Below are 18,392 nucleotides of genomic sequence, written 5' to 3'. Positions count from 1 at the left end.
GAACTCACTTTGGGAGTGGAAAAAAATCCTCCTCGATTCCGAGGGACTGCCTATGATGATGATGATGATGATGACATCCTCAAAAAATTCCAGAATATTTCTCAAGCATGATTTCCCCTTAGTAAATCCATGCTGACTTCGACCGATCCTGTCACTGCTTTCCAAATGCGCTGCTATTTCATCTTTGATAATTGATTCCAACATTTTCCCCACTACTGATGTCAGGCTAACTGGTCTATAATTACCCGTTTAATCTCTCGCTCCTTTTTCTATTTTCCCCCTCCTAATTAAACTTTGTCCTCCTCTGCTGAATTCTACATTTCTCCCAGTCCGCAGGTTTGCGGCTTTTTCTGGCCAATTTATATGCCTCTTCCTTGGATTTAACACTATTCTTAATTTCCCTTGTTAGCCACGATTGAGCCACCTTCCACGTTTTATTTTTACTCCGACAGGGATGTACAATTGTTGAAGTTCATCCATGTGATCTTTAAATGTTTGCCATTGCCTATCCACCGCCAACCCTTTCAGTAACATTTGCCAGTCTGTTCTAGCCAAGTCACGTCTCATACCATCGAAGTTACCTTTCCCCAAATTCAGGACCCTAGTCTCTGAATTAACTGTGTCACTCTCCATCTTGATAAACAATTCTACCATATTATAGTCAATCTTCCCCAAGGGCCTCGCACAACAATATTGCTAATTAGTCCTTTCTCATTACACATCACCCAGTCGAGGATGGCCAGCTCTCTAATTGGTTCCTCGACATATTGGTCTCGAAAGCCATCCCTAATACACTCCAGGAAATCCGCCTCCACCGTATTGCTACCAGTTTGGTCAGTCCAATCTATATGTAGATTAAAGTCGCCCATGATAACTGCTTTATTGCACGCATCCCTAATTTCTTGTTTGATGTTGTCCCCAACCTCACTACTACTTTTTGCTGGTCTGTACACAACTCCCACGAGCGTTTTCTGCCCTTTGGTATTCCACAGCTCCACCCATTTAGATTCCACATCATCCAAGCTAATGTCCTTTCTTACTATTGCGTTAATTTCCTCTTTAACCAGCAACGCTACCCCACCTCCTTTTCCTTTCTGTCTATCGTTCCTGAATGTTGAACACACCTGGATGTTGTGTTCTCAGTATTGGTCACCCTGGAACTATGTCTCCCTGATGCCAATTATATCATATTCATTAATTGCTGCCTGTGCAGTTAATTCATCCACCTTATTTTGAATACTCCTCGCTTTAAGGCACAGGGCCTTCAGGCTTGTCTTTTTAACACACTTTGCCCCTTCAGAATTTTGCTGTACTGTGGTCCTTTTTGATTTTTGCCTTGGGATTCTCTGCCCTCCACTTTTACGGTTCTTCTTTCTATCTTTTGCTTCTGCCCCCATTCTACTTCCCTCTGTCTCCCTGCATAGGTTCCCATCCCCCTGCCATATTAGGTTAACCCTGCCCCAACAGCACGAGCAAACACTCGCCCTAGGACATTGGTTCCTGTCTTGCCCAGGTGCAGACCGTCTGGTTTGTACTGGTCCCACCTCCCACAGAACCGGTTCCAATGTCCCAGGAATTTGAATCCCTCCCTTCTGCACCACTCCTCCAGCCACGTATTCAACTGAGCTAGCTTGTGATTCCTACTCTGACGAGCACGTGGCACCAGTAGCAATTCTGAGGTTACTACCTTTGAAGTCCTACTTTTTAATTTAATTCCTAGCTCCCTAAATTCAGCTTGTAGGACCTCATCCCATTTTTTATCTATATCGTTGGTACCTATATGCGCCACGACAACTGGCTGTTCACATAAGAACATAAGAACATAAGAATTAGGAACAGGAGTAGGCCATCTAGCCCCTCGAGCCTGCTCCGCTATTCAAAAAGATCATGGCTGATCTGGCCGTGGACTCAGCTCCACTTACCCGCCCGCTCCTCATAACCTTTAATTCCCTTATTGGTTAAAAATCTATCTATCTGTGACTTGAATACATTCAATGAGCTAGCCACAGCTGCTTCCCTGGGCAGAGAATTCCACAGATTCACAACCCTCTGGGAGAAGAAATTCCTTCTCAACTCGGTTTTAAATTGGCTCCCCCGTATTTTGAGGCTGTGCCCCCTAGTTCTAGTCTCCCCGACAAGTGGAAACAACCCCTCTCCCTTTATCTTGTCGATCCCTTTCATTATTTTAAATGTTTCTATAAGATCAGCCCTCATCCTTCTGAACTCCAACGAGTAAAGACCCAGTCTATTCAATCTATCATCATAAGGTAACCCCCTCATCTCCAGAATCAGCCTAGTGAATCGTCTCTGTACCCCCTCCAAAGCTAGTATATCCTTCCTTAAGTAAGGTGACCAAAACTGTACGCAGTACTCCAGGCGCGGCCTCACCAATACCCTGTACAGTTGCAGCAGGACCTCCCTGCTTTTGTACTCCATCCTTCCTGCAATGAAGGCCAACAGTCCATTCGCCTTCCTGATTACCTGCTGTACCTGCATACTAACTTTTTGGGATTCATGCACAAGGACCCCCAGGTCCCTCTGCACCGCAGCATGTTGTAATTTTTCCCCATTCAAATAATATTACCTTTTACTGTTTTTTTTTCCAAGGTGAATGACCTCACATTTTCCGACATTGTATTCCATCTGCCAAAACTTAGCCCATTCGCTTAACCTATCTAAATCTCTTTGCAGCCTCTCTGTGTCCTCTACACAACCCGCTTCCCCACTAATCTTTGTGTCATCTGCAAATTTTGTTACACTACATTCTGTCCCCTCCTCCAGGTCATCTATGTATATTGTAAACAGTTGTGGTCCCAGCACCAATCCCTGTGGCACACCACTAACCACCGATTTCCAACCTGAAAAGGACCCATTTATCCCAACTCACTGCTTTCTGTTAGCCAGCCAATTCTCCATCCATGCTAATACATTTCCGCTGACTCCGCGTACCTTTATCTTCTGCAGTAACCTTTTGTGTGGCACCTTATCGAATACCTTTTGGAAATCTAAATACACCACATCCATCGGTACACCTCTGTCCACTATAGAAACATAGAAACATAGAAAATAGGTGCAGGAGCAGGCCATTCAGCCCTTCTACCCTGCATCGCCATTCAATGAGTTCATGGCTGAACATGAAACTTCAGTACCCCCTTCATGCTTTCTCGCCATACCCCTTGATTCCCCGAGTAGTAAGTACTTCATCTAACTCCCTTTTGAATATATTTAGTGAATTGGCCTCAACTACTTTCTGTGGTAGAGAATTCCACAGGTTCATCACTCTCTGGGTGAAGAAGTTTCTCCTCATCTCGGTCCTAAATGGCTTACCCCTTATCCTTAGACTGTGACCCCTGGTTCTGGACTTCCCCAACATTGGGAACATTCTTCCTGCATCCAACCTGTCCAAACCCGTCAGAATTTTAAACGTTTCTATGAGGTCCCCTCTCACTCTTCTGAACTCCAGTGAATACAAGCCCAGTTGATCCAGTCTTTCTTGATAGGTCAGTCCCACCATCACGGGAATCAGTCTGGTGAATCTTCACTGCACTCCCTCAATAGCAAGAATGTCCTTCCTCAAGTTATGAGACCAAAACTGTACACAATACTCCAGGTGTGGCCTCACCAAGGCCTTGTACAACTGTAGCAACACCTCCCTGCCCCTGTACTCAAATCCCCTCGCTATGAAGGCCAACATGCCATTTGCTTTCTTAACCGCCTGCTGTACCTGCATGCCAACCTTCAGTGACTGATGTACCATGACACCCAGGTCTCGTTGCACCTCCCCTTTTCCTAATCTGTCACCATTCAGATAATAGTCTGTCTCTCTGTTTTTACCACCAAAGTGGATAACCTCACATTTATCCACATTATACTTCATCTGCCACGCATTTGCCCACTCACCTAACCTATCCAAGTCACTCTGCAACCTCATAGCATCCTCCTCGCAGCTCACACTGCCACCCAACTTAGTGTCATCCGCAAATTTGGAGATACTACATTTAATCCCCTCGTCTAAATCATTAATGTACAATGTAAACAGCTGGGGCCCCAGCACACAATCCACGTCAGCACACTACCCCCAATCCCATGTGCTCTAACTTTGCACATTAATCTCCTGTGTGGGACCTTGTCGAAAGCCTTCTGAAAGTCCAAATATACCACATCAACTGGTTCTTCTTTGTCCACTTTACTGGAAACATCCTCAAAAAATTCCAGAAGATTTGTCAAGCATGATTTCCCTTTCACAAATCCATGCTGACTTGGACCTATCATGTCACCATTTTCCAAATGCGCTGCTATGACATCCTTAATAATTGATTCCATAATTTTACCCACTACTGAGGTCAGGCTGACCGGTCTATAATTCCCTGCTTTCTCTCTCCCTCCTTTTTTAAAAAATGGGGTTACATTGGCTACCCTCCACTCGATAGGAACTGATCCAGAGTCAATGGAATGTTGGAAAATGACTGTCAATGCATCCGCTATTTCCAAGGCCACCTCCTTAAGTACTCTGGGATGCAGTCCATCAGGCCCTGGGGATTTATCAGCCTTCAATCCCATCAATTTCCCAACACAATTTCCCGACTAATAAAGATTTCCCTCAGTTCCTCTTCCTCACTAGACCCTCTGACCCCTTTTATATCCAGAAGGTTGTTTGTGTCCTCCTTAGTGAAAACTGAACCAAAGTACTTGTTCAATTGGTCTGCCATTTCTTTGTTCCCCGTTATGACTTCCCCTGATTCTGACTGCAGGGGACCTACATTTGTCTTTACTAACCTTTTTCTCTTTACATACCTATAGAAACTTTTGCAATCCGCCTTAATGTTCCCTGCAAGCTTCTTCTCGTACTCCATTTTCCCTGCCCTAATCAAACCCTTTGTCCTCCTCTGCTGAGTTCTAAATTTCTCCCAGTCCCCAGGTTTGCTGCTATTTCTGGCCAATTTGTATGGCACTTCCTTGGCTTTAATACTATCCCTGATTTCCCTAGATAACCACGGTTGAGCCACCTTTCCTTTTTTATTTTTACGCCAGACAGGAATGTACAATTGTTGTAATTCATCCATGCGGTCTCTAAATGTCTGCCATTGCCCATCCACAGTCAAACCCTTAAGTATCATTCGCCAATCTATCTTAGCCAATTCACGCCTCATACCTTCAAAGTTACTCTTCTTTAAGTTCTGGACCATGCTCGTTATATCTTCAAAGAATTCCAGTAAATTAGTTAAACATGATTTCCCCTTCATGAATCCATGTTGCGTCTGCTTGATTGCACTATACCTATCTCGATGTCCCGCTATTTCTTCCTTTATGATAGCTTCAAGCATTTTCCCCACTACAGATGTTAAACTAACCGGCCTATAGTTACCTGCCTTTTGTCTGCCCCCTTTTTTAAACAGAGGCATTACATTAGCTGCTTTCCAATCCACTGGTACCTCCCCAGAGTCCAGAGAATTTTGGTAGATTTTCAGCAATGCATTTGCTATAACTTCCGCCATCTCTTTTAATACCCTGGGATGCATTTCATCAGGACCAGGGGACTTGTCTACCTTCAGTCCCATTAGCCTGTCCAGCACTACCTCCCTAGTGATAGTGATTGTCTCAAGGTCCTCCCTTCCCACATTCCCGTGACCAGCAATTTTTGGCATGGTTTTTGTGTCTTCCACTGTGAAGACCGAAGCAAAATAATTGTTTAAGGTCTCAGCCATTTCCACATTTCCCATTATTAAATCCCCCTTCTCATCTTCTAAAGGACCAACATTTACTTTAGTCACTCTTTTCCTTTTTATATATCAGTAAAAGCTTTTACTCTCTGTTTTTATGTTTTGCGCAAGTTTACTTTCGCAATCTATCTTTCCTTTCTTTATTGCTTTCTTAGTCATACTTTGCTGTCGTTTAAAATTTTCCCAATCTTCTAGTTTCCCACTAACCTTGGCCACCTTATTGGTTTTTAATTTGATACTCTCCTTTCTTTCCTTGGTTATCCACGGCTGGTTATCCCTTCTCTTACTGCCCTTCTTTTTCACTGGAATATATTTTTGTTGCGCACTATGAAAGAGCTCCTTAAAAGTCCTCCACTGTTCCTCAATTGTGCCACTGTTTAGTCTATGTTCCCAGTCTACTTTAGCTAACTCTGCCCTCATCCCATTGTAGTCTCATTTGTTTAAACATAGTATGCTCGTTTGAGACACTACTTCCTCACCCTCAACCTGTATTACAAATTCAACCATACTGTGATCACTCATTCCGAGAGGATCTTTTACTAGGAGATTGTTTATTATTCCTGTCTCATTACACAGAAGCAGATCTAAGATAGCTTGCTCCCTTGTAGGTTCTGTAACATACTGTTGTAAGAAACAATCCCGTATGCATTCTATGAATTCCTCCTCCAGGCTACCCCGTGCGATTTGATTTGACCAATCGATATGTAGGTTAAAATCCCCCATGATTACTGCCATTCCTTTTTCACATGCCTCTATTATTCCCTTGATTATTGTCCGCCCCACCGTGAAGTTATTATTTGGGGGCCTATAAACTAAGCCCATCAGTGACTTTTTCCCCTTACTATCTCTAATCTCCACCCACAATGATTCAACATTTTGTTCATTAGAGCCAATATCATCTTTCACAACTGCCCTAATATCATCCTTTATTAACAGAGCTACCCCACCTCCTTTCCCTTCTTGTCTATCCTTCCGAATTGTCAGATACCCCTGTATGTTTAATTCCCAGTCTTGGCCACCCTACAACCACGTTTCTGTAATGGCCACCAAATCATACCCATTTGTAATGATTTGTGCCGTCAACTCATTTACTTTATTTCGAATGCTGCATGCATTTCGGTAGAGTGTTTTAATACTAGCTTTTAAACCATGATTTTTAGTTTTGACCCCTCCTGCAGCCCCTTTATCTTCATACATATTGTCCCTTCCTATCACCTTGTGATTTACACTTACCCCAGTGCTACTCTGCTCTGTTGCCTCCTGCCTTTTGCATTCTTTCTTGGGGTCCTGTTCATCTGCGCTCTCACCCACTCTAACCAGCTCAGAGCCCTCTCCTGGGTTCTGAATACTCCTCGCATTGAGGAACCGAGCCTTCAGGCTTGCCTTTTTATTACACTTTGACCCTTTAGAATTTTGCTGTACATTGGCCCTTTTTGTTTTTTGCCATGAGTTTCTCTGCCCTCCACTTTTACTCATCTCCTTTCTGTCCTTTGCTTCTGTCTCCATTTTGTTTCCCTCTGTCTCCCTGCATTGGTTCCCATCCCCCTGCCATATTAGTTTAACTCCTCCCCAACAGCACGAGCAAACACTCCCCCTCGGACATTGGTTCCGGTCCTGCCCAGGTGCAGACCGTCCGGTTTGTACTGGTCCCACCTCCCACAGAACCGGTTCCAATGCCCCAGGAATTTGAATCCCTCCCTGCTGCACCACTGCTCAAGCCACGTATTCATCTGCGCTATCCTGCGATTCCTACTCTGACTAGCACGTGGCACTGGTAGAAATCCCGATATTACTACTTTTGAGGTCCGACTTTTTACTTTTGCTCCTAACTCCTTAAATTCGTCTCGTTGGACCTCATCCCTTTTTTTACCGATGTCGTTGGTACAATGTGCACCATGTCAACTGGCTGTTTTCCCTCCCTTTTTAGAATGTCCTGCACCCGCTCCGAGACATCTTTGACCCTTGCACCAGGGAGGCAACATACCATCCTTGAGTCTCGGTTGTGGCTGCAGAAATGCCTATCTATTCCCCTTATAATTGAATCCCCTATCACTATTGCTCTCCCATTCTTTTTCCTGCCCTCCTGTGCAACAGAGCCAGCCACGGTGCCATGAACTTGGCTGCTGCTGCCCTCCCCTGATGAGTCATCCCCCTCAACAGTACTCAAAGCAGTATATCTGTTTTGCAGGGGGATGACCGCAGGGGACCTCTGCACTACCTTCCTTGCACTGCTCTTCCTGCTGGTCTTCCATTCCCTAGCTGGCTGTGGACCCCTCACCTGCGGTAAGACCAACTCGCTACACGTGCTACTCACATCATTCTCAGCATCGTGAATGCTCCAGAGTGAATCCACCCCCAGCTCCAATTCCGCAACGCGGTCTGTCAGGAGCTGGAGGCGGATACACTTCCCGCACACATAGTCGTCAGGGACACCGGAAGTGTCCCTGAGTTCCGTAATGGCACAGGAGGAGCATATCACGTGACCGAGCTCTCCTGCCATGACTTAACCCTTAGATACACTTAAATTGGTGACAACAATGTTAACAGGTTACTTACTGATATAAAAAAGAAAAAGAAAAACTACTTACCAATCACCAGCCAATCACTTACCCCTTTGGCTGTGACGTCACCTTTTGATTCCTTTCTACTTCTTTTCTGCTTTTTCTCCCGGCTGGAGCTGCACAAGCTCGCCTTTTATAGGCCTCACCATGCTGCTCCCACCTCTTGCCGACTGCCGCTGCCTGTGGAACACCCGTTGGGCCTTTTATAGGCCTCACCACGCTGCTCCCGCCTCTCGCCAACTGCCGCTGCCTGTGGAACACCCGCTGGGCCTTTTATAGGCCTCACCACGCTGCTCCCACCTCTCACCGACTGCCGCTGCCTGTGGAACACCCGCTGGGCCTTTTATAGGCCTCACCACGCTGCTCCCACCTCTTGCCGACTGCCGCTGCCTGTAGAACACCCGCTGGGCCTTTTATAGGCCTCACCACGCTGCTCCCACCTCTCGCTGACTGCCGCTGCCTGTGGAACACCCGCTGGGCCTTTTATAGGCCTCACCACGCTGCTCCCACCTCTTGCCGACTGTCGCTGCCTGTGGAACACCCGCTGGGCCTTTTATAGGCCTCACCACGCTGCTCCCGCCTCTTGCCGACTTCACGCTCCTCCTCCAACCACTGTCCTGCAACCACTCCGAGACATCCTTGACGGTTGTACCAAGGAGGCAACATACCATCCTGGAGTCTCGATTGTGGCCTTAGAAATGTCTATCTATTCCCCTTACAATAGAATCTCCTACCATGATAGCTCTCCCACACTTTTCCCTGCCCTCCTGTGCAGCACAGCCAGCCACGGTGCCTGGACTTGGCTGCTGCTGCCCTCCCCTGATGTGTCATCGCCCCCACCAGTACCCAAAACGGTGTATCTGTTTTGGAGGGGGATGATCGCAGGGGACCTCTGCACTACCTTCCTTCCACTGCTCTTCCTGCTGGTCACACATCCCCGATCTGGTTGTGTAACCTTCACCTGCGGTACGACCAACTCACTCAACGTGCTATTCACGATAGGATGGTGGATACAGATTAAATAGTAAACTTCAAAAGGGAATTGGATAAATGAAGGAGTAAAAATTGCAGGGATACGGGGACGGAGCGAGGGAACGACACTAACTGGATTGCTCTTCATAAGAGATGGCAGAAACTCGATGGGCCGAATGGCCTCTTTCTGAGCTGTATTAATCTGTGATTCTCTGATTGCTTCTACTTTTAAACCTAAACATGACTTAAATTTCCATTATTATCTATAAGTAATTTTATACAACATGGTTTCTAAAATCTATGGGCAGGAACTGACTGGATACTCACAATATGTAGAATTAATGAGTTCATTCAATATTCAAAATGTCAGCAGAGTTAATGTGCTCTTCACCAGACCCTTTTATCTTATCAACTTAACCTTCCCAGGATTTGACACTTGCCCCGGGAAAGCTGTTGTGAAGACATGAAGGCCGCCCTTTTTCTCCTCCTTGTCATTCTCAATATTGAGCAATCCTCCAGTCTTGGTTCTGGTGGTAAGTGACGATTCCATCATATTCTTGCACTTTGTTTACTTTATTGAATTCAAACTGGGGTAACTAAGATATTGGACAAACTGTGCAGATCAGGTTGGATTGTGGTGTGTACAGTTTGGTCCTTTCTCAGTCTGGCTGTCCCCTATTCCCCAGAGCTAGGAAGAGATGTACAGCCCAGGGATCCTGCTCCTCCTGCAATTCCCGTAGGATATTCATCTAAATGTTGTTGGACAAAACGAGTTTGGCTCCCAAGAGATGAGCTGCACAACATTCGCTTGTCTGATTCACACTGGAAGAATCGCCAATTCAGCAATGTACCAGAGGCTGGTGGTGCCTCTGAGCTGCATCGTAACATAAATCTCTGCCTTCATTCTCACTTCTTTCTGTCCTTCTGCCCTTGTGGCTCTCTTCCTGTCTGTCTGCATGTGTGGCTCTGTCAATCTCGTACTGAATCTTTCTCGCAGCTCTTACCCGCTCACTCTGTCTCTCTCTCTATTTCTCTGTTTCTAAGTCTATGTTTCTGGCTCTGTCTGTCTCCTTCCCCCTCTTTGTATCTCTCTTCTTTCTGTCACACTGTGTCTGTGTTTTTGTCACGCTGCCTCTCTCTATGATTTCCTTTCCCCTCTCTCTGTCTGTGATGTCTGTTTCTTTCTTTCTGTATCTGTCGGCTTTTCTCTGTTTTCCTTTCTCGTCATCTGTGTGTCTTCCTCTCCCTCGCTATCTTTCTCCTTGTACCTCATACCTCTTTTAATGGCTCCCTGATTGTCTGACTTATTCTCTTTCACTCTGTGTTCATCCAAATATCTGTCCCTCTCAGTGTCTCTCTTTGTCCCTCTCTCTCTCTATCTCTGTGTTTGCCTCTGTCTCTTTCTCGCTGTGTCTCTCTCGGTATCTCTCTTTGTTCCTTCTCTCTTACTCTGTGTCTCCTTCTGTCTCTTTCTCTCTGTGTCTCGCTGTATCCAATGGTACTAAATATATCTTTGTTTTGGTTTGCAGATGATATTGACTTTGCAAAGCATGATGTTACAATTGTCAATATAGCTGGAAACTTCGAGGTAAATAGCTTCAATAATTTATCCAGGAGCTGCAGGGAACTCAAAGAGAAACATCACATCACCCAAGGTAAATGTTTTCATTTTTCATACAGCCTCTATTTTATCCAAAAGACAATGGCCTCGAGATGAACTCCCTCTCCCCAACCCCACCCAACGACAGGCAGGAGAGGGTCAGGATGGGGCTACAAGATTAAAACATGGGGAACTGGAGATGTTCGCTGATGATTGCACAGTGTTCAGTTCCATTCGCAACTCCTCAGAAAATGAAGCAGTCCGTGCCCACGTGCAGCAAGACCTGGACGACATTCACGCTTGGGCAGATAGGTGGCAAGTATTATCAGTCAGGAAATTATATAAGGGAAATTGATGGGATTGAAGGCTGATAAATCCCCAGGGCCTGATAGTCTGCATCCCAGAGTACTTAAGGAAGTGGCCCCAGAAATAGTGGATGCATTGGTGATCATTTTCCAGTGGTCTATCAACTCTGGATCAGTTCCTATGGACTGGAGGGTTGCTAATATAACACCACTTTTTAAAAAAGGAAGGAGAGAGAAAACGAGGAATTATAGACGGTTAGCCTGACATCGGTAGTGGGGAAAATGTTGCAATCAATTATTAAAGATGAAATAGTAACGCATTTGGAAAGCAGTGACTGGATCAGTCTAAGTCAGCATGGATTTATGAAAGAGAAATCATGCTTGACAAATCTTCTAGATTTTTTGAGGATGTAACTGATAGAGTGGACAAGGGAGAACCAGTGGATGTGGTGTATTTGGACTTTCAAAAAGCTTTTGACAAGGTCCACATAAGAGATTGGTGTGCAAAATTAAAGCACATGGTATTAGTAATGTATTGATGTGGATAGAGAACTGGTTGGCAGACTGGAGGCAGAGAGTCGGGATAAACGGGTCCTTTTCAGAATGGCAGGCAGTGACTAGTGGGGTGTCGCAGGGCTCAGTGCTTGGACCCCAGCTATTTACAATATACATCAATGATTTAGCTGAAGGAATTGGGTGTAATATCATCAAATTTGCAGATGACACTAAGCTGGGTGGCGGAGTGAGCTGTGAGGAGGATGCTAAGAGGATGCAGAGTGACTTGGACAGGTTAGGTGAATGGGAAAATGCATGGCAGATGCAGTAAAATGTGGATCAATGTGAGGTTATCCACTTTGGTGGTAAAAACGTGAAGGCAGAATATTATCTGAATGGCGGCAGATTAGGAAAAGGTGAGGTGCAATGAGACCTGGGTGTTATGGTACATCTGTCAATGAAGGTTGGTATGCAGGTACAGCAGGCAGTGAAGAAGGCAAGTGACATATTGGCCTTCATAGCTAGGGGATTTGAGTATAGGAGCAGGGAGTTCTTACTGCAGTTTTACAGGGCCTTGGTGAGGCCTCACCTGGAATATTGTGTTCAGCTTTGGTCTCCTAATCTGAGGAAGGATGTTCTTGCTATTGAGGGAGTGCACTGAAGGTTCACCAGACTGATTCCAGTGATGGCAGGACTGTCATATGAGGAGAGACTGGATTGACTAGGCCTGTATTCACAGGAATTGAGAAGAATCAGAGGCGATCTCATTGAAACATATAAAATACTGATGGGACTGGACAGGTTAGATGCAGGAAGAATGTTCCCGATGTTGGGGATGTCCAGAACCAGGGATCACAGTCTAAGGATAAGGGGTAAGCCATTTAGGATCGAGATGAGGAGAAACTTCTTCACTCAGAGAGTTGTGAATCTGTGGAATTCTCTCCCGCAGAGAGCTGTTGATGCCAGTTCGTTAGATATATTCAAGAGGGAGTTAGATATGGCCGTTATGGCTAAACGGATCAAGGGGTATGGCCAGAAAGCAGGAAAGGGGTACTGAGGTGAATGATCAGCCATGATCTTATTGAATGGTGGTGCAGGCTCGAAGGGCTGAATGGCCTACTCTTGTACCTATTTTCTATGTTTCTATGTAAGTAAGATTTGCACCATACAAGTGTCAGGGAATGACTAACTCAAACAACGGGAGTCTAACTACCTCTCCTTGACATTCTACAGCATTACCTGTGGTGTTTGCAGGCACTTTCGTAATGACTCCACGAGGTAAATTATTGCAGCTCCTGAATGAGGTTACAGTAAGGTGGGCTCCCTTTTATACCTGGTCACCTGCAGTGTACAGGTGATCTCTAGGTCTCCACCTGTTGCACCCGCTGGTGGTACAGGCATATTGTATACAGTGTAAAGATACATTCATTGGTCTTATGTAACTGTATATTGAGTGTACAGGGTATATACATACATAACACCACTCCCCGCTAAGTCTTGTGCCACTGGCCTTTGCAGTGGGTGCTCTGGCCCTCGACTTGAGTGCCCAAAGTCCTTGCACTTTGTCTGTGCTTGGGAATGGCTCTCTCCCTGTGGAACCCCAGGTTCTTATTGCCACAACATTGGGAAATGGTCAGCAGTGGATGGTTGGAGGTTGAAATGGCGTTTGTGTGGGTTCTGGGTGTGATCCATGTGTCCATGGCTACATATCCCCATTTCCCCCCCCCCCCGCCGTCCATACATAGACCATGTGTGTGGCTCGACAGTTGCATTTACATACATGTACAATAAAGAAGGATTGGTTACATGACTGGGTTTAGCAGTGGTGGAACAAGTCCATTTTACAGGTTAGGTACGTACATGGTATTACAGTCTTGCCCCTGGGGTGCAGGTGCAGGTGGGTGAGGACGCTATTTCCAGAGTCACTGGACTGTGTCCAGGTTGTCTGATGCCGGCGCTGCGCCCCCTGCCAGCTGGGTGAGCTCGAGTCACACCCTTGGCTGGGTCTCGGGGCCTTTGACATTGCCTCGTGGTGGCAGAGCCACAGGAATGTGTGACCTCCCTGTTCTCCTTTAAGGGCTGCAGGGTCTCCCTGCTGCCCTTCAGCAGTAGTGGGAGCCTGGTCATCCCAGGTCCGCTCGGGAGCGCTGGAGGTTGCTGGCCTCTTGCTCCCTGTGCTGGTCCTGGTGACCAGTGAGGGAGGGCCGATCTGGGGCAGGGTGCCAGTAGTGGTGCCTGGGCTGATCACTGGCCCTGCAGTGGGTAAGTTACCACTGTGTGTGGCCACGCTCCCTGGGGCATCACCTTGGTCCCGGCGGTGCAGGCTACATGATTGGGTAGCCCGCTGGACCTGGATGCTTCAAACGGGAGATCCCCCTTGGTTTTGTCGGTGAGCATCTTGAATCTGGCATCATACATTATTCCATCGTTTACATTCATGACACATTGGCTCCGATCGCTTTCAGGTACGAGTTTATGTTTGTCAATTACTTCTTTATGCTCAATTACATATTTTCCCTGTATATTATCAGCATCACTGTCAATGTTACATTTAGATACTTGTGTTCATCAATTACACCTTTTCTGCGTATCCTACCGGCATCGCTGTTCAACGGTATAGTTAAATACTTGCATTTGTTAATTACATGTCTCACTTTAGTATCACGGCATCTCTGTACAAAAAGTGGAACTGTCCCTTTAATTGTTTTGGGTTACTGGTCTCCTTTAAGAAAGACTTGCAATCATTACCACAATCCGGTTCGCTGCTCGGTATCACGTGTTGCTCCCTCAATGCTGCCTCTCGTGGTCTGGTTGCAGCCATCTTGATTTCAGGCACTTCGCCTCTTGGTGGGGGCGCCATCTTTTCACTCTCCTTGAGGGAGGCTGAGGTGATCCTTCTCTCCCCGAGAGGTGGAGCAGGGAGATCGAGGCAGCCTAAAAAAGGCCCAGCATCGAGGAGAGGCTCGGGAGTCGGTGAGAGGCGAAGCGGGGAGATCGAGGCGGCCTACAAAAGGCCCAGCATCGCGGAGAGACTCGGTAGTTTGGGAGTCGGCGAGAGGCAGAGCGTGGAGATCGAGGAGAGGCTCGGGAGTTCGGGAGTCGGCGGGAGACAGAGCGGGGAGAGGCTCGGGAGTTCGGGAGTCGGCGGGAGACGGAGCGGGGAGAGGCTCGGGAGTTCGGGAGTCGGCGGGAGACGGAGCGGGGAGATCGAGGAGAGGCTCGGGAGTTCGGGAGTCAGCGGGAGACGGAGCGGGGAGATCGAGGAGAGGCTCGGGAGTTCGGGAGTCAGCGGGAGACGGAGCGGGGAGATCGAGGAGAGGCTCGGGAGTTCGGGAGTCGGCGGGAGACAGAGCGGGGAGATCGAGGAGAGGCTCGGGAGTTCGGGAGTCAGCGGGAGACGGAGCGGGGAGATCGAGGAGAGGCTCGGGAGTTCGGGAGTCAGCGGGAGACGGAGCGGGGAGATCGAGGAGAGGCTCGGGAGTTCGGGAGTCAGCGGGAGACGGAGCGGGGAGATCGAGGAGAGGCTCGGGAGTTCGGGAGTCAGCGGGAGACGGAGCGGGGAGATCGAGGAGAGGCTCGGGAGTTCGGGAGACGGAGCGGGGAGATCGAGGAGAGGCTCGGGAGTTCGGGAGTCGGCGGGAGACGGAGCGGGGAGAGGTTCGGGAGTCGGCGGGAGACCAGCTGGTGCAGCTGCAGCAGGGAGCCAAAAAAGAAGTAGGAAGAAATTGAAAGGTGACGTCACAGCCAAGGGGGTAAGTGATTGGCTGGTGATTGTTAAGCAGTTTTTCTTTTTCTTTTCTTTATCAGGAAGTAACATTTGGCATTGTTGTTGCCAAATTAAGTTTATCTCAGGGTTAAGACATGGCAGGACAGTTCGGACATGTGTTATGCTCCTCCTGTACTATGTGGGAAGTCAGGGACGCTTCTGGTGTCCCTGACGACTACGTGTGCGGGAAGTGTATCCACCTCCAGTTCCTGGCGGACCGCATTGCGGCACTGGAGCTGCGGGTGGATTCACTCTGGAGCGTCCATGATGCTGAGAATGACGTGAATAGCACATTTAGCGAGTTGGTATTACCGCAGGTACAGGGTCCACAGCCAGATAGGGAATGGGTGACCAACAGGAAGAGCAGTGGAAGGAAGGTAGTGCAGGGCCCCCCTGTGGTTATCCCCCTGCAAAACAGATACACTGCTTTGGGTACTGTTGAGGGGGCTGACTCATCAGGGGAGGGCAGCAGCAGCCAAGTTCATGGCACCGTGGGTGGCTCTGCTGCACAAGAGGGCAGGAAAAAGAGTGGGAGAGCAATAGTGATCGGGGATTTGATTGTTAGGGGAATAGATAGACCTTTCTGCAGCCGCAATCGAGACTCCAGGATGGTATGTTGCCTCCCTGGTGCAAGAGTCAAGGATGTCTCGGAGTGGGTGCAGGACATTTTGGAGGAGGAGCGTGAACAGCCAGTTGTCGTGGTGCATATAGCTACCAACGATATCGGTAAAAAACGGGATGTGGTCTTACGTGACGAATTTAGGGAGTTAGGAGCTAAATTAAAGAGTAGGACCTCAAAAGTAGTAATCTCAGGATTGCTACCAGTGTCACGTGCAAGTCAGAGTAGGAATCGCAAGATAGCTCAGGTGAATACGTGGCTTGAGGAGTGGTGCAAGAGGGAGGGATTCAAATTCCTGGGACATTGGAATCGGTTCTGGGGGAGATGGGACCAGTACAAACCGGACGGTCTGCACCTGGGCAGGACCGGAACCAATGTCCAAGGGGAAGTGTTTACTAGTGCTGTTGGGGAGGAGTTAAACTAACATGGCAGGGGGATGGGAACCTATGCAGGGTGACAGAGGGAAATAAAATGGAGGCAGAAGCAAAAGTTAAAAGGGAGAATAGTAAAAATGGAGGGCAGAGAAACCCAAGGCAAAAAACAAAAAGAACCACATTACAGCAAAATTCTAAAGGGGCAAAGTGTGTTAAAAAGACAAGCCTGAAGGCTCTGTGCTTCAATGCGAGGAGTTTTTGGAATAAGGTGGATGAATTAACTGCGCAGATAGCAGTTAACTCGATGATGTAATTGACATCACGGAGACATGGCTCTCGGGTGACCAAGGCTGGGAACTCAACATCCAGGGGTATTCAACATTTAGCAAGGATAGACAGAGAGGAAAAGGAGGTGGGGTGGCGTTACTGGTTAAAGAGGAAATTAATGCAATAGTAAGGAGGGACATTAGCCTGGATGATGTAGAATCGGTATGGGTGGAGCTGCAGAATACCAAAGGGCTGAAAACATTCGTGGGAGTTGTGTACAGACCACCAAACAGTAGTAGTGAAGTTGGGGACAGCATCAAATAAGAAATAAGGGATCTGTGCAATAATGGTACAAAAAGTTATCATGGGCGACTTTAATCCACATATTGAGTGGGCTAACCAAACTGGTGGCAATGCGGTGGAGAAGGATTTCCTGGAGTGTATTAGGGATGGTTTTCTAGACCAATATGTCGAGGAACCAACTATAGAGCTGTCCATCCTCGACTGGGTGATGTGTAATGAGAAGGGACTAATTAACAATCTAGTTATGCGAGGCCCCTTGGGGAAGAGTGACCATAATATGATAGAATTCTTTATTAAGATGGAGAGTGACACAGTTAATTCAGAAACTAGGGTCCTGAACTTAAGGGAAGGTAACTTTGACGGTATGAGGCGTGAATTGGCGAGAATAGACTGACAAAGGATACTTAAAGGGTTGACGGTGGATAAGCAATGGCAAACATTTAAAATCACATGGATGAACTTCAGAAATTTTACATCCCTGTCTGGAGTAAAAATAAAACTGGGAAGGTGGCTCAACCGTGGCGAACAAGGGAAATTAGGATAGTGTTAAACTAAGGAAGAGGCATATAAATTGCCTAGAAAAAACAACAAACCTGAGGACTGGGAGAAATTTAGAACTCAACAGAGGAGGACAAAGGGTTTAATTAAGAGGGGGAAAATAGAATACGAGAGGAAGCTTGCAGGGAACATAAAAACTGACTGCAAAAGCTTCTATAAATATGTGAAGAGAAAAAAATTAATGAAGACAAACGTTGGTCCCTTGCAGTCGGATTCAGGTGAATTTTTCATGGGGAGCAAAGAAATGGCAGACCAATTGAACAAATACTTCGGTTCTGTCTTCACGAAGGAAGACACAAATAACTTTCCGAATGTACTAGGGGCCAGTGGGTCTAGTGAGAAGGAGGAACTGAAGGATGTCCTTATAAAGCGGGAAATTGTGTTCGGGAAATTGGTGGGATTGAAGGCCGGTAAATCCCCAGGGCCTGATAGTCTGCATCCCAGAGTACTTAAGGAAGTGGCCCTAGAAATGGTGGCTGCATTGGTGATCATTTTCCAACAGTCTATCTACTCTGGATCAGTTCCTATGGACTGGAGGGTAGCTAATGTAACACCACTTTTTAAAAAAGGAGGGAGAGAGAAAACGGGTAATTATAGACCGGTTAGCCTGACATCAGTAGTGGGGAAAATATTGGAACCAATCATTAAGGATGAAATAGCAGCGCATTTGGAAAGCAGTGACAGGATCGGTCCAAGTCAGCATGGATTTATGAAAGGGAAATCATGCTTGACGATTCTTCTGGAATTTTTTTAAGGATGTAACTAGCAGAATGGACAAGGGAGAACCAGTGGATGTGGTGCATTTGGACTTTCAAAAGGCTTTTGACAAGTTGCCGCACAAGAGATTGGTGT

General features: G+C 46.9%; 1 protein-coding gene across 1 annotated transcript in view; it reads left to right on the top strand.

Moving 5' to 3' along the window:
* The window catches only part of LOC139262717 (intelectin-1-like), a 95,922-nt gene that overhangs the window by 43,408 nt on the left and 34,122 nt on the right, over nucleotides 1-18,392 (top strand). The window contains exons 2-3 of the mRNA XM_070877869.1: nucleotides 10,783-10,908; nucleotides 15,110-15,405. Coding sequence (XP_070733970.1) covers nucleotides 10,783-10,908; nucleotides 15,110-15,405 — 422 coding nt within the window. The remainder of the gene's footprint in view (nucleotides 1-10,782; nucleotides 10,909-15,109; nucleotides 15,406-18,392) is intronic.

This window comes from Pristiophorus japonicus, chromosome 4 (genome assembly GCF_044704955.1).
Source record: "Pristiophorus japonicus isolate sPriJap1 chromosome 4, sPriJap1.hap1, whole genome shotgun sequence".
Lineage (NCBI taxonomy): Eukaryota > Metazoa > Chordata > Chondrichthyes > Pristiophoridae > Pristiophorus > Pristiophorus japonicus.
The sequence above is the reverse complement of the archived record's forward strand: the minus strand, read 5'-3'. Positions and strand labels throughout refer to the sequence as shown.